Source organism: Hypanus sabinus, chromosome 25 (assembly GCF_030144855.1).
Source record: "Hypanus sabinus isolate sHypSab1 chromosome 25, sHypSab1.hap1, whole genome shotgun sequence".
In the NCBI taxonomy this organism is placed as follows: Eukaryota; Metazoa; Chordata; class Chondrichthyes; order Myliobatiformes; family Dasyatidae; genus Hypanus; species Hypanus sabinus.
In genome coordinates, this window is record NC_082730.1 from 1590821 (window position 1) to 1605685 (window position 14865).

The window sequence follows — 14865 nt, forward strand, 5'->3', positions numbered from 1 at the left end:
AACATTTCTCCCATTGGATAGCCTCTGCATGCCAAAGTCCTGTTATCTCTAGTCATAACCCAAACATTGCTGCTACAGAGTAAACCATTACCTTAACAGTGGAACATTATATAGAAGCCATTGCATTAGCCCTAGCAGTGAAACCTTACAGTGTGTTACAATTGATATACAGTATAGAAAGAAGTGATCCCAACACTGACCCCTATGGAACACCTCCAGTCACTGGCAGCCAACCAGAAAAGGACACTTTTATTCTCACTCTCTGTCTCCTACGAAGCAGCTAATACTTTAACAATGCCAGTAACTTTCCTGTAATGCCATGGACTCTCAACTTGGTAAGCAGCCTTATGAAAGTCCAAATATACAACATCCACTACATCCCCTTTATCTATCCTACTTGTAATCTCCTCAAAGAATTCCAACAGGTTTGTCAGGCAAGATTTGCCCTTAAGGAAACCATGCTGACTTTGTCCTATCTTGTCCTGTGTCACCAAGGACTCCATAACCTCATCCTTAACAATTGACTCCAACATCTTCCCAACCACTGAGGTCAGACTAACTGACTCATGCACTGGGAATGTGTGATGGGACAGTGTAGAGGGAACATCACACTGTAGCTGACCCGTTGCATGGGACTGTGTGATAGGACAATGTAGAGGGAGTTTCACTTTGTGTTTGACCCGTTCCCTGGGAGTGTGTGATGGGACAGTGTAGAGGGAGTTTCACTCTGTGTTTGACCTGTGCCTTGGGTGTGTGTGATGGAGCTTCACTGTCTGTCATACCTGTGTCTTCTACAGTACTACAAAATGTTTCAATAAACACAGTGACAACAGTGCCAAGCACACGTAATAACATAAAACTAAATCACATTAAAATGTTCCCGTCTCTGTCAAGAATAGCATTTATGTCTTGCGATACCCAACGGTCCCAGATACTACCATGGTACCTGTGGACACCACGTGTTCCCTCTCCGTAGTTACGCAGCCAGGGACATATCCCCGGAACATCATCAGGCGGTCCGCTACCCACTTTCAGCACCCATGGTTAGCAATCTTTGCCAGCCCCAGCAGTCAGTTTGCTATCACATTCTCAACCTTCTTACTGCAAGAACACCTAGAATAATTTAACATATCGTGACTTTTTCATATAATGTCATTCAAAGTGCTTTACAATGAGATAAAAGTACAAATATGAAAAATAAAAAAAGATGAAATTCAAAGACAAGATGTTAGTTTAAAGTAAGGCATTTAATCATATCACTGAGCTTGCATCCCTTATAGTTTTAGCTATTGACTCTACAGTTTAGGAGCATAGCTCAGAAAAGCTGACTTGCTGATTATCTTTTGAGGGAGGTTGTTGAAAATTGAGGGATCAGTGGTAGATGACCTGAGAGCTCGAGCAGGATTATATAGCAAAACATATAAATAGCATACATGGGAAGGACACCCTTGTAAAGAGATTTCCACTAGGACACCACCCCACCCCCCCCCCCACTTCTCGGTTGTGTGATTGGCCACCATGACATATCAGGATGGTAAATTACGGCTAGGAAGTGCAGGGTGTGGACAGAAACCAACGTAAGTTCTTCCAACTCGCATCTGTGAATGATAATGTTGGTGTCAATTAGAGATGTCTTGAGTTGTGTGAGGTGGACTTCTGTATAAGATTTCAGGGCCTGGGTCCAACAAGCAACTCTGGCTGTTGGGGGGGGGGCGGGCATTGGCGGTTGAGCCAAGTGATAGTTGCTTGATACACCCAAGCCACACTGACACCTGATCAAGTAGTGCAGGGACAAGCTGTTCCCTCAGTTTGGACACTGCCCTCTGTTAGCAGAGTGAGCTCCTGGCCAAAGGCAACCATTTTCCAGACACGTAGCAGGTCCTGATAGAAGCCGGGCAGCCTCCACAGAGCAGCAAGGCTCAAGTCTGACAGTGGGAGCCAAGTCTCTTTCTGAAGACAGTAGTCCCTCGAGAGAAACCTGTGCCCTGGGAGTGTGTGATGGGATAATGTAGAAGGAGATGTAGGATAACTACATCCCAAAGATGAAGTATTCTCCAGGAAGAATGAGGAAATCATGGCTGACAAGGGAACTCAAAGACAGCATAAAAACAAGAGGGTATATAATAAAACAAAAATTAGTGGGCTGTTTGAGTATTGTGAAGCTTTTAAAAACCAACAGAAAGCAACTAAAAAGCATAAAGAGAAAAAAGATGAAATATGAAGGTAAGCTAGCCAATAACTTATAAAAAAAATACCAAAAGTTTTTTCAGATATATAAAGAATAAAAGGGAGTTGAGATTGGGTATCAGACCGCTGGAAAATGATGCTGGAGAGGTGATAAAGGAAAACAAAGAAATGGAGGATGATCTGAATAAGTATTTTACATCTGCCTTCACTGTGGAAGATGTGGTGGAAGTTTGAGAATGTCAGGGGACGGAAGTTAGTATAGCCACTGTTACTAGGAAGTAGGTGTTTGGGAAGTTGAAAGGTCTGAAGGTAGATAAATCACCTGGATCAGATGGACTACATTCTAGGGTTCTGAAAGAGGTGGCTGAAGAGATTGTGGAGGTATTAGTAATGATTTTTCAAGGATCGCTGGGTTCTGGAATGTTTCCATAGGACTGCAAAATTGCAAATGGTACTCCACTCTTCAAGGACGGAGAGAAACAAGGACATTATTGGTCAATTAGCCTGACTTCAGTGGTTAAGGAGATGCTGGAGTATACTATTAAAGTTAAGGGGTACTTGGAGGTACATGATAAAATAGGCCAAAGTCCGTATCGTTTTCTCAAGGGGAAACCTAACCTGACAAATCTTTTGGAAATTTTTGAGGGAGTAACAGGCAGGTCAGACAAAGGATAGTAAGTGGATGTTGTTTACTTGGATTTTCAGAAGGCCTTTGACAAGGTGCCGCACATGAGATTGCTAAACAAGAACCCATGCTACTACAGGAAAGATACTAGCATGGATGATGAATGGAAGATTGACTGGCAGGAAGCAAAGAGTGGGAATAAAGGGGGCCTTTTTGGATTGGCAGCTGGTGATTAGCAGTGGTTTGTGTGTTGGATCACTTCTTTGTCCCTTGAACTGTATGTCAATGATCAAGATGTTGGTATGTGTGAAGAAGTTTGTGAATGAAACAAAGATGGGTGGGGGGGCAGGTAGTGTTGAGGAAGCAGAAGGATTTGGACAGATTAGGAGAATGGGCAAGCAGTGGCAGATGGAATATGGTGTAGGTGAATGTCTGGTCATATACTGTGGTAGAAGGAATAAAGGCATAAAATATTTTCTAAGCTGGGAGAAAATTCAGAAATCAGAGGTGCAAAGGGGCTTGGAAAACATCAACCAGGATTCCCTAAAGGTTAATGCATGTTGATTCAGTCTTAAGGAAGGCAAATGCAATTTTAGCATTAATTTTGAGAGGACTAGAATATAAAAGCAAGGGCGTAATACTGAGGCATTATAAGGCATTGGTCCGACCATATTTGGAGTATGGTAAACAGTTTGGGTGCCATATCTAAGGAAGGATGTGTTGGCATTGGAGAGCGTCCAGAGCAGGTTCATGAGAATTATTCCAAGAATGAAAGAGGTGTGTTTGATGGCACTAGGCCTGTGCTCACTGGAGTTCAGAAGAATAAGGAGGGGATTTCACTGAACCCTATTGAATATTTGAAGGCCTGAACAGAGTGGATATGTAGAGGGTGTATCCTGTAGTTGTACAGTCTAAGACAGCCTTAAAATAGAAAGGTGTTCCTCTAGAAGTCGTCAAGTCATCACTTTTATTGTCATTTCGACCATAACTGCTGGTACAGTACATAGTAACAATGAGACAATGTTTTTCAGGACCATGGTGTTACATGACACAGTACAAAAACTAGACTGAACTACGTTAAAAAAAAACACAGAGCAAGCTACACTAGACTACAGACCTACACAGGACTGTGTAAAGTGCACAAAAACAGTGCAGGCATTACAATAAATAATAAACAGGACAATAGGGCAAGGTGTCAGTCCAGGCTTCGGGTGTTGAGGAGTCTGATAGCTTGGGGGAAGAAAATGTTACATAGTCTGGTCGTGAGAGCCTGAATGCTTCGGAGCCTTTTCCCAGATGGCAGGAGAGAGAAGAGATTGTATGAGGGGTGCATGGGGTCCTTCATAATGCTGTTTCCTTTGCGGATGCAGTGTGTAGTGTAAATGTCTGTGATGGCCGGAAGAACAGATGAGGAGGAATTTCTTTAGTAGAGAGTAATCAATCTGTGCAATTCATTGCCATAGACAGCTGTGGAGGCCACAGCATTGGGTATATTTAAAGTGAAGGTTGATGGGCTCTTGGAAGAGGCCAGGGGAAAGGGTTGGGGGATAAACAATCAGACATGGTAGAATGGTGGGGCAGACTGAGCCACAGTGTCTTATAATCTTCGCTATGTCCAACCCAAGCCTTGGGAAGGTACAAAGGGATGGTGTAGAAGGAGTTTCATTCTCTGTCCTACCTGTGTCCTGGGAGTGTGTGATGGGACAGTATAGAGGGAACTTCACTCTGTGTCTGACCCGTGCCCTGGGAATGTGTGATGGGACAGTGTACAGGGAACTTCACTATGCGTCTGACACGTGTCCTGGGAGTGTGTGACAGGACAGTGTAGAGGGAGTTTCACTCTGTGTCTGACCCATGCCCTGGGAATGTGTGATGGGACAGTGTAGAGGAAGCTTTTCTAAATTCCTTTCTTCTGCTTTCTTCTTGTAGATGTTCCTGAAGTAATGATAAGAAGATCCACGGAGAATTGGCTCGTAGATATGGAAGGGATGGAGTTAGAGTGTGAGGAAAATGGGAATCCTCCAGCCACAAACTTTGTATGGAGAAGGTAATGGGCTAAAGTTTCTGTTCTGAACTAAATGGAAACAATTGAATTTTGGGTAGTTGGAGTGAGTCTGATGGGGTAGTGTCCCTTTGGGAATGTGGATTGTAGGAGTGAACAGGAAGTGGTGGGCCCAATTGGGAATGTGGACAGTGAGAGTGAATGGGAAGGGGTAGGTCCTATTAGGAGTGTGGACTATGGGAGTGAATAGAAAAGGGTGGGCCCTATTGACAGTGTGGATGGCGGGCATCAATGGGAAGGGGTTTGTCCATTGGGAGTGTGGACAGTGGGAGTGAATAGAAAAGGGTGGGCCCTATTGACAGTGTGGATGGTGGGGGTTGATTGTGTTGGTTTCAGTCTCATACTTTCCTGGTGATTGGTTGACAGAGTGGGTGGTGCCCTTCCCGACAATGTCACCATGGATGGGGAGAGGTTGTTATTCAACAGACGCCTCACCCTGGAAGATTCTGGAACCTACATCTGTGAAGTTTCCAATGAAATTGGCAGTCGGAGTGCCCAAATTAAAATAAGTGTCTCAGGTCAGTAAAGTTTGTACCCAAACTCCCAGTCCAGGGTGTGAGTTGAATCTCTCTGTTGTACACCAGCTCTGTGTTGACAATGAAGTTTCCTGTTAGCATTTGCCATTATCAAATGCATCACCTCGCACTTGCCAGGATTAAATTCCATCTGCCCGACTCCAGTTCCAGTTGCAATTCCAACATTCTGCCCAACTTTCTTGCTGATGCTGTGACCGCACTATCTGCAAGTACCCCAAGTTATTTCCCCTTCTACAGACTGACTAATCATTCACATCCAGTTTGTTCCTGTGTATCACAAGCACGTGGGATCACAGCACCAATCCCTGTGGAACACCACCAGTCCCAGACTTCCAGTCTGCATCACTACCCTCTGCCTCCTGTCACTGTCAATTGTGGATCCAATTTACCCACTAGTCCTAGATCCATTGCACTCCAAACTTCTGGTTGCCAAGCATACGTGACCTAGTAAAAGGCCAGCACCTACCACACTCCCCTCATCCATATACAGTACTTTGTTCGTTATGTGTCGTGTTGTATGACGTTGGCGATCATGGTAATTTCATGACTATGATAGTTCCCAGTAATTTTTTCTACAGAAGTGATTTGTCATTGTCTTCTTCTGGGCAATGTCTTTAAAAGACATATGACCCCGGCCATTATCAATACTCTTCAGAGATTGTCTGCCTGGTGTCAGTGGTTGCATAACCAGGGCTTGTGATCTGCACCGGCTGCTCATATGACAATCTTCCACCTGCTCCCATGGCTTCACGTGACTCTGGTTGGGAGCATAAGCAGGTGCTACACCTTGCCCAAGGGTGACCTGCAGGCTAGCAGAAGGAAGGAGCACCTTACACCTCCTTTGGTAGAGATGTATCTCCACTCCGCCACCCAAATATACTTAGATAACTTTTCAAAAAATTTTATGAAATTAGTAAGACAGAATTTGTCACGAACAAAAATTTGATGAATTTCCTGGATCAATCTCTGCCTTTTCCGAGTATATTTTTCCGTATCCACCTTCCACCCCCACCCCACCCCACTGTTACCTGTTTTATTCCAGCTATCCTTCTAACATGAAGGAGCCAGTTTTCCTTCCCTCTAGTTATCTAGTACCCCCACCCATGGACAGAGCAAATCTCTGTCTGCCGCAGCAATCTCTTTCTTTAAGGGGGTGGCTGGACAGTCTTATTTTCTCTGGAGTGTTGGAGGTTGTGAGGAGACCTGATAGAAGCTTATAAAGTGACGAGAGGCATAGATAGGGTAGAACAGGCGTTTCCAACCTTTCGATCCTTGCCACTAACCGAGGGGTCTGTGGACCTCAGTTTGGGAATCCCCGGAGTAGATGCTCAGAATCTTTGTCTCCGACTTGAAATATTAAACACCAGAACAAGCATTGAAAATGAGAGGGTCATAGATAGCCTACCATCCATCGGGGACATTTCTCAGGAGCGGTGTGCACACAGAGCTCTCAGTATTATCAAGTATCCCACCCGTCCATCCAGCATCCTCTTTGACTTTCTACCATCAGGCAGGAGACTCCGATGGACAAAGGAAAGAATGGTCAGGATGGGAAACAACTTAAGTTGCATCACTTACGATTTGCAATGTACCCTACAATATTTAATTTATGCACCTTACTTTGTTTATCTATGCATAATTGATTTGTAGATTTAATTCCTACTTTCCTAAGTTATTGTGTGTTATATGCGCATTACTACTGTGCTTTACACCCTGGTTCAGAGAAATGTTGTCTCGTTTGATGGTGTACGTGTATATGGTTAACTGACAATATACTTAACTTGAAAGTTTAAAAGGGACGTGGTGGGGGGGGGCGAGTTTCCTTACACACAGAGTGTGGGTGCTGGGGTGATACAAACAGATTTGATAGAGATGTTTGGGCTGTTCCAGACATGAGCAAGCTGGGAATGGAGGGATACGGATCATGTTTAGGCAAAGGAAAATTACTTCAATTAGGTTCCATGTTCAGCACAGAGTTATGGGCTGAATGGCCTGTTCCTGTGCTGAAATTTCTATGTTTGTACCTTCTCTCCCACGACAACCCAGGCAGCAACTCATCAGGCCCTGGGGATCTTGTGCTCCAGACATCAAACTCTTCATGCCTATATGTCTGGAATCTCATTGGCCCACTCTATGACTGCCCCATTGAACACATTTTTCTTCTTGGTAAATGCAGACGAGAGGGATTCATTTCAGGCCTCACCGATGTCCTCTGGCTCTGCATACTGACAGCCCCTTTGGTTTTGAATGGAAACCAGTCTCCCCTCCATGGACTCTGACTCCTTCTCACTACCTTAGTAAACCAGCCAGTGTAATAAAAGGCCCCACCCTCCCAGATATTCTGTCTTGCCCCCCACCCCACATCGGCCAGATAATACAAAAGCCTGAAAGTATGTACCTCCTGGCTCAAGGACAGCTTCTGCACTACTGTAGGAAGACATAAAACAGTTCCTTAGTACCATAAGATGACCTCATGACTTACCTCATTAAGGGCTTGTAATTCATTGTCTAGCAACTCTGCGCTTTTTCTGTAACTGTACCACATTATTCTCCATTCTGTCCTTGTTTTCTCTTGTACTCTGTAACGATCTGATGTGTATGACTCGTATACCATATAACCATATAACCATATAACAATCACAGCACGGAAACAGGCCATCTCGGCCCTCCTAGTCTGTGCCGAACTCTAAATCTCACCTAGTCCCACCTACCCGCACTCAGCCCATAACCCTCCACTCCTTTCCTGTCCATATACCTATCCAATTTTACCTTAAATGACACAACTGAACTGGCCTCTACTACTTCTACAGGAAGCTCATTCCACACAGCTATCACTCTCTGAGTAAAGAAATACCCCCTCATGTTTCCCTTAAACTTCTGCCCCCTAACTCTCAAATCATGTCCTCTCGTTTGAATCTCCCCTACTCTCAATGGAAACAGCCTATTCACGTCAACTCTATCTATCCCTCTCAAAATTTTAAATACCTCAATCAAATCCCCCCTCAACCTTCTACGCTCCAATGAATAGAGACCTAACTTGTTCAACCTTTCTCCGTAACTTAAGTGCTGAAACCCAGGTAGCATCCTAGTAAATCGTCTCTGCACTCGCTCTAATTTATTGATATCTTTCCTATAATTCGGTGACCAGAACTGCACACAATATTCTAAATTTGGCCTTACCAATGCCTTGTACAATTTTAACATTACATCCCAACTTCTGTACTCAATGCTTTGATTTATAAAGGCCAGCGTTCCAAAAGCCTTCTTCACCACCCTATCTACATGAGACTCCACCTTCAGGGAACTATGCACTGTTATTCCTAGATCTCTCTGTTCCTCTGCATTCCTCAATGCCCTACCATTTACCTTGTATGTTCTATTTGGATTATTCCTGCCAAAATGTAGAACCTCACACTTCTCAGCATTAAACTCCATCTGCCAACGTTCAGCCCATTCTTCTAACTGGCATAAATCTCCCTGCAAGCTTTGAAAACCCACCTCATTATCCACAACACCTCCTACCTTAATATCATCGGCATACTTATTAATCCAATTTACCACCCCATTATTCAGATCATTTATGTATATTACAAACAACATTGGGCCCAAAACAGATCCCTGAGGCACCCCGCTAGTCACTGGCCTCCATCCCGATAAACAATTATCCACCACTACTCTCTGGCATCTCCCATCTAGCCACTGTTTATTACCATTTTATTACTCCAGCATTAATACGTAACGACTGAACCTTCTTAACTAACCTTCCATGTGGAACTTTGTCAAAGGCTTTGCTGAAGTCCATATAGGCTACATCCACTGCCTTACCCTCGTCAACATTCCTCGTAACTTCTTCAAAAACTTCAATAAGGTTTGTCAAACATGACCTTCCATGCACAAATCCATGCTGGCTACTCCTAATCAGATCCTGTCTATCCAGATAATTATTAATACTATCTCTAAGAATACTTTCCATTAATTTACCCACCACTGATGTCAAACTGACAGATCTATAATTGCTAGGCTTACTTCTAGAACCCTTTTTAAACAATGGAACCACATGAGCAATACGCCAATCCTCCGGCACAATCCCCGTTTCTAATGACATCTTAAAGATCTCCGTCAGAGCTCCTGCTATTTCTACACAAACTTCCCTCAAGGTCCTGGGGAATATCCTGTCAGGACCCGGATATTTATCCACTTTTAAATTTCTTAAAAGTGCCAGTACTTCCACCTCTTTAATTGTCATAGGTTCCATAACTCCCTTACTTGTTTCCCACACCTTACACAATTCAATATCCTTCTCCTTAGTGAATACCGAAGAGAAGAAATCGTTCAAAATCTCTCCCATCTCCCTCGGCTCCACACATAGCTGACCACTCTGATTCTCTAAGGGGCCAATTTTATCCCTCACTATCCTCTTGCTTTTAACATAACTGTAGAAACCTTTCGGATTTACTTTCACCTTATTTGCCAAACCAACCTCGTATCTTCTTTTAGGTTTTCTAATCTCTTTCTTAAGATTCCTTTTACATTCTTTATATTCCTCGAGCAATTCCTTTACTCCATGTTGCCTATATCTATTGTAGACATCCCTCTTTTTCCGAACCAAGTTTCTAATATCCCTTGAAAACCATGGTGCTTTCAAACCTTTAACCTTTCCTTTCAACCCAACAGGAACATAAAGATTCTGTACCCTCATAATTTCACCCTTAATGACCTCCATTTCTCTATTACATCCTTCCCATAAAACAACTTGACCCAATCCACTCTCTCTAAATCCCTTCGCATCTCCTCAAAGTTAGCCTTTCTCCAATCAAAAATCTCAACTCTAGGTCCTGTCCTGTCCTTCTCCATAATTATATTGAAGCTAATGCTATTGTGATCACTGGACCCGAAGTGCTCCCCAACACATACATCTGTCAGCTGACCTATCGCATTCCCTAACAGGAGATCCAACACTGCCCCATCTCTAGTCGGTACTTCTATGTATTGTTGTAAAAACTATCCTGCACACATTTCACAAACTCTAAACCATCCAGCCCTTTTACAGAATGAGCTTCCCAATCAACGTGTGGAAAATTAAAATCTCCCACAATCACCACCTTGAGTTTACTACAAATATCTGCTATCTCCTTACACATTTGCTCTTCCAACTCACGGTCCCCATTAGGTGGCCTATAATACACTCCTATCAGTGTTACTACACCTTTCCCATTCCTCAATTCCACCCAAATAGCCTCCCTAGAGAAGCTCTCTAATCTATCCTTCCAAAGCACCGCCATAAGATTTTCTCAGACAAGCAATGCAATACCTCCTCCTCTGGCCCCTCCTACTCTATCACACCTGAAGCAACTAAATCCAGGAATATTTAGTTGCCAATCACACCCTTCCTGCAACCATGCAACTTATTATCTACCTCTCTGCATTTTCTCTGTAGGTGCATTCTACAATCATTTTACCATGTTCTGTCTCAATGCACTGTAAAATATTATCTGGAAAAACAATATGCAAGACAGGTTTTTCACCATTAAATTAGTACATCTGACTATAACAAACCAATTCCAATTCCACATATTGTCAAATACCGATGTCCAGTGAAAAGCTTGTCTTGTATACGAGGTTGGTTTGGCAAATAAGGTGAAAGTAAATCCAAAAGGTTTCTACAGTTATATTAAAAGCAAGAGGATAGTGAGGGATAAAATTGGCCCCTTAGTGAACCAGAGTGGTCAGCTATGTGTGGAGCCGAGGGAGATGGGAGAGATTTTGAACGATTTCTTCTCTTCGGTATTCACTAAGGAGAAGGATATTGAATTGTGTAAGGTGTGGGAAACAAGTAAGGGAGTTATGGAACCTATGACAATTAAAGAGGTGGAAGTACTGGCACTTTTAAGAAATTTAAAAGTGGATAAATATCCGGGTCCTGACAGGATATTCCCCAGGACCTTGAGGGAAGTTTGTGTAGAAATAGCAGGAGCTCTGACAGAGATTTTTAAGATGTCATTAGAAACGGGGATTGTGCCGGAGGATTGGCGTCATGTGGTTCCATTGTTTAAAAAGGGTTCTAGAAGTAAGCCTAGCAATTATAGACCTGTTAGTTTGACATCAGTGGTGGGTAAATTAATGGAAAGTATTCTTAGAGATAGTATTAATAATTATCTGGATAGACAGGATCTGATTAGGAGTAGCCAGCATGGATTTGTGCGTGGAAGGTCATGTTTGACAAACCTTATTGAATTTTTTGAAGAAGTTACGAGGAATGTTGACGAGGGTAAGGCAGTGGGTGTAGTCTATATGGACTTCAGCAAAGCCTTTGACAAAGTTCCACATGGAAGGTTAGTTAAGAAGGTTCAGTCGTTAGGTATTAATGCTGGAGTAATAAAATGGATTCAACAGTGGCTAGATGGGAGATGCCGGAGAGTAGTGGTGGATAATTGTTTATCGGGATGGAGGCTGTTGACTAGCGGGGTGCCTCAGGGATCTGTTTTGGGCCCAATGTTGTTTGTAATATACATAAATGATCTGGATGATGGATTGGTAAATTGGATTAGTAAGTATGCCGATGATACTAAGGTAGGAGGTGTAGTGGATAATGAGGTGGGTTTTCAAAGCTTGCAGGGAGATTTATGCCGGTTAGAAGAATGGGCTGAACGTTGGCAGATGGAGTTTAATGCTGAGAAGTGTGAGGTTCTACATTTTGGCAGGAATAATCCAAATAGAACATACAGGGTAAATGGTAGGGCATTGAGGAATGCAGAGGAACAGAGAGATCTAGGAATAACAGTGCATAGTTCCCTGAAGGTGGAGTCTCATGTAGATAGGGTGGTGAAGAAGGCTTTTGGAACGCTGGCCTTTATAAATCAAAGCATTGAGTACAGAAGTTGGGATGTAATGTTAAAATTGTACAAGGCATTGGTAAGGCCAAATTTAGAATATTGTGTGCAGTTCTGGTCACCGAATTATAGGAAAGATATCAATAAATTAGAGCGAGTGCAGAGACGATTTACTAGGATGCTACCTGGGTTTCAGCACTTAAGTTACGGAGAAAGGTTGAACAAGTTAGGTCTCTATTCATTGGAGTGTAGAAGGTTGAGGGGGGATTTGATTGAGGTATTTAAAATTTTGAGAGGGATAGATAGAGTTGACGTGAATAGGCTGTTTCCATTGAGAGTAGGGGAGATTCAAACGAGAGGACATGATTTGAGAGTTAGGGGGCAGAAGTTTAAGGGAAACATGAGGGGGTATTTCTTTACTCAGAGAGTGATAGCTGTGTGGAATGAGCTTCCTGTAGAAGTAGTAGAGGCCAGTTCAGTTGTGTCATTTAAGGTAAAATTGGATAGGTATATGGACAGGAAAGGAGTGGAGGGTTATGGGCTGAGTGCGGGTAGGTGGGACTAGGTAAGATTAAGAGTTCGGTACGGACTAGGAGGGCCGAGATGGCCTGTTTCCGTGCCATGATTGTTATATGTTATATGTTAATAAGGTGTAAGATCATAATGAGGTAGATTGTGAGTTCAGGAGTCCATTATTACAAAATAAAATGTAATAATAAACTAGTTTACCCAAATTTTCCCTGGTATATTCACTAAATGCCTAGGGACTTCTCAATCATAGATATTTCATAAACCTCTCTTTGCCCTGCTATTTTATTTTTTAAGAGTTTTGCTACACTCTCAATATTCCTCAAGGTTCCCTCTTGTTTTTCCATTGTCTGTACTTGCCAAATGCTTCCCTTTTACCTTCAGCAATGGCTTGATGTCGTCAGGGAGTGAATAATGTGCCAGCCTTGCCTTTCACCCTCATGAGAACCTGCTTTTCCTGATCTTCTCACTGCTGGATATTTACCCCACCAGTATCTGCTCCCAGCTGACCCATATTTCTGTAATCAGCCTCGTCCGAACTTCTGGCCCATCCTTGTCCCTTTCCATTGCTTCCTCGAACTATCCCCCAATGATTTCCATGACCTTATCAGTTTCCAGTATTGGTTGTCTTCATCTTCCTGCTTATCACCCACCTGATCTTCTCTAACCTTTACCCTCACATCCCACTCCCTGGCGTTCTCGGCTTTTTCTTGTCTTTTGGCCTCACCTATCATCCACCAGCTCCTGTCTCCTAACTCTACCTCTCCACCCCCCCCCCCCCGACCTGCCTTGATCTGTCTGTCATTCAACACTCTCCCCCTCTCCCCTGGCAGTCCATCAGTCACTTCTGGCTCCTACCTCAGCAATGCCCCTCCCCACTTTGTACTGACCAGCCCCTCTCTCCTCTCAGTCCTGATATGGAGTTTTTTGAAGAAGTTACGAGGAATGTTGACGAGGGTAAGGCAGTGGGTGTAGTCTATATGGACTTCAGCAAAGCCTTTGACAAAGTTCTACATGGAAGGTTAGTTGTTCAGTCGTTAGGTATTAATGCTGGAGTCAATGTTCATGCCATCAGGTTGGAGGCTACCCAGCTGGTATATAAGGTGTTGTTCCTCCAACCTGAGTGTGGCTTCATCTTGACAGTAGAGGAGGCCATGGATAGACATATCAGAATGAGAATGGGATGTGGAATTAAAATGTGTGGCCACTGGGAGATCCTACTTTCTCTGGTGGACCAAGCGTAGGTGTTCAGCTAAACTGTCTCCCAGTCTGCGTCGGGTCTCACCAATATATAAAAGGCCACATCGGGAGCACCGGACACAGTATACCACACCAGCCGACTCACAGGTGAAGTGTCACCTCACCTGGAAGGACTGTCTGGGGCCCTGAATGGTGGTGAGGGAGGAAGTATAAGGGCAGGTGTAGCACTTGTTCCGTTTACAAGGATAAGTGCCAGGAGTGAGATTGGTGGGAAAGGATGGAGGGATGAGTGGACAAGGGAGTCGCGTAGGGAGCGATCCCTGCGGAAAGCAGAAAGGTGGGGGAGGGAAAGATGTGCTTGGTAGTGGGATCCCGTTGGAGGTGGCCGAAGTTACGGAGAATTACACGTTGGACCTGGAGGCTGGTGGGGTGGAAGGTAAGGACAAGGGGAACCCTATCCCGAGTGGGGTGGCAGGCGGATGGGGTGAGGGCAGATGTGTGGGAAATGGGAGAGATGCGTTTGAGAGCAGAGTTGATGGTGAAAGAAGGGAAGCCCCTTTGTTTAAAAAAGGAAGCCATCTCCTTCGTCCTGGAATGAAAAGCCTCATCCTGAGAGCAGATGCGACGGAGACGGAGGAATTGTGAGAAGGAGATAGCATTTTTGCAAGAGACAGGGTGGGAAGAGGAATAGTCAAGGTAGCTGTGAGAGTCTGTAGGCTTATAGTAGATATCAGTAGATAAGCCGTCTCCAGAGATGGAGACAGAAAGATCAAGAAAGGGGAGGGAGGTGTCGGAAATGGACCAGGTAAATTTGAGGGCAGGGTGAAAGTTGGAGGCAAAGTTAATGAAGTCAACGAGCTCAGCACACGTGCAAGAGGCAGCGTCAATGCAGTCGTT

At 43.9% G+C, this 14865-nt stretch overlaps 1 protein-coding gene across 1 annotated transcript in view; it reads left to right on the top strand.

Moving 5' to 3' along the window:
* Window positions 1-14865, top strand: part of LOC132381250 (nectin-4-like) — a 62008-nt gene that overhangs the window by 35014 nt on the left and 12129 nt on the right. The window contains exons 4-5 of the mRNA XM_059950630.1: window positions 4742-4859; window positions 5241-5392. Of these exons, the coding sequence (XP_059806613.1) occupies window positions 4742-4859; window positions 5241-5392 (270 nt within the window). The remainder of the gene's footprint in view (window positions 1-4741; window positions 4860-5240; window positions 5393-14865) is intronic.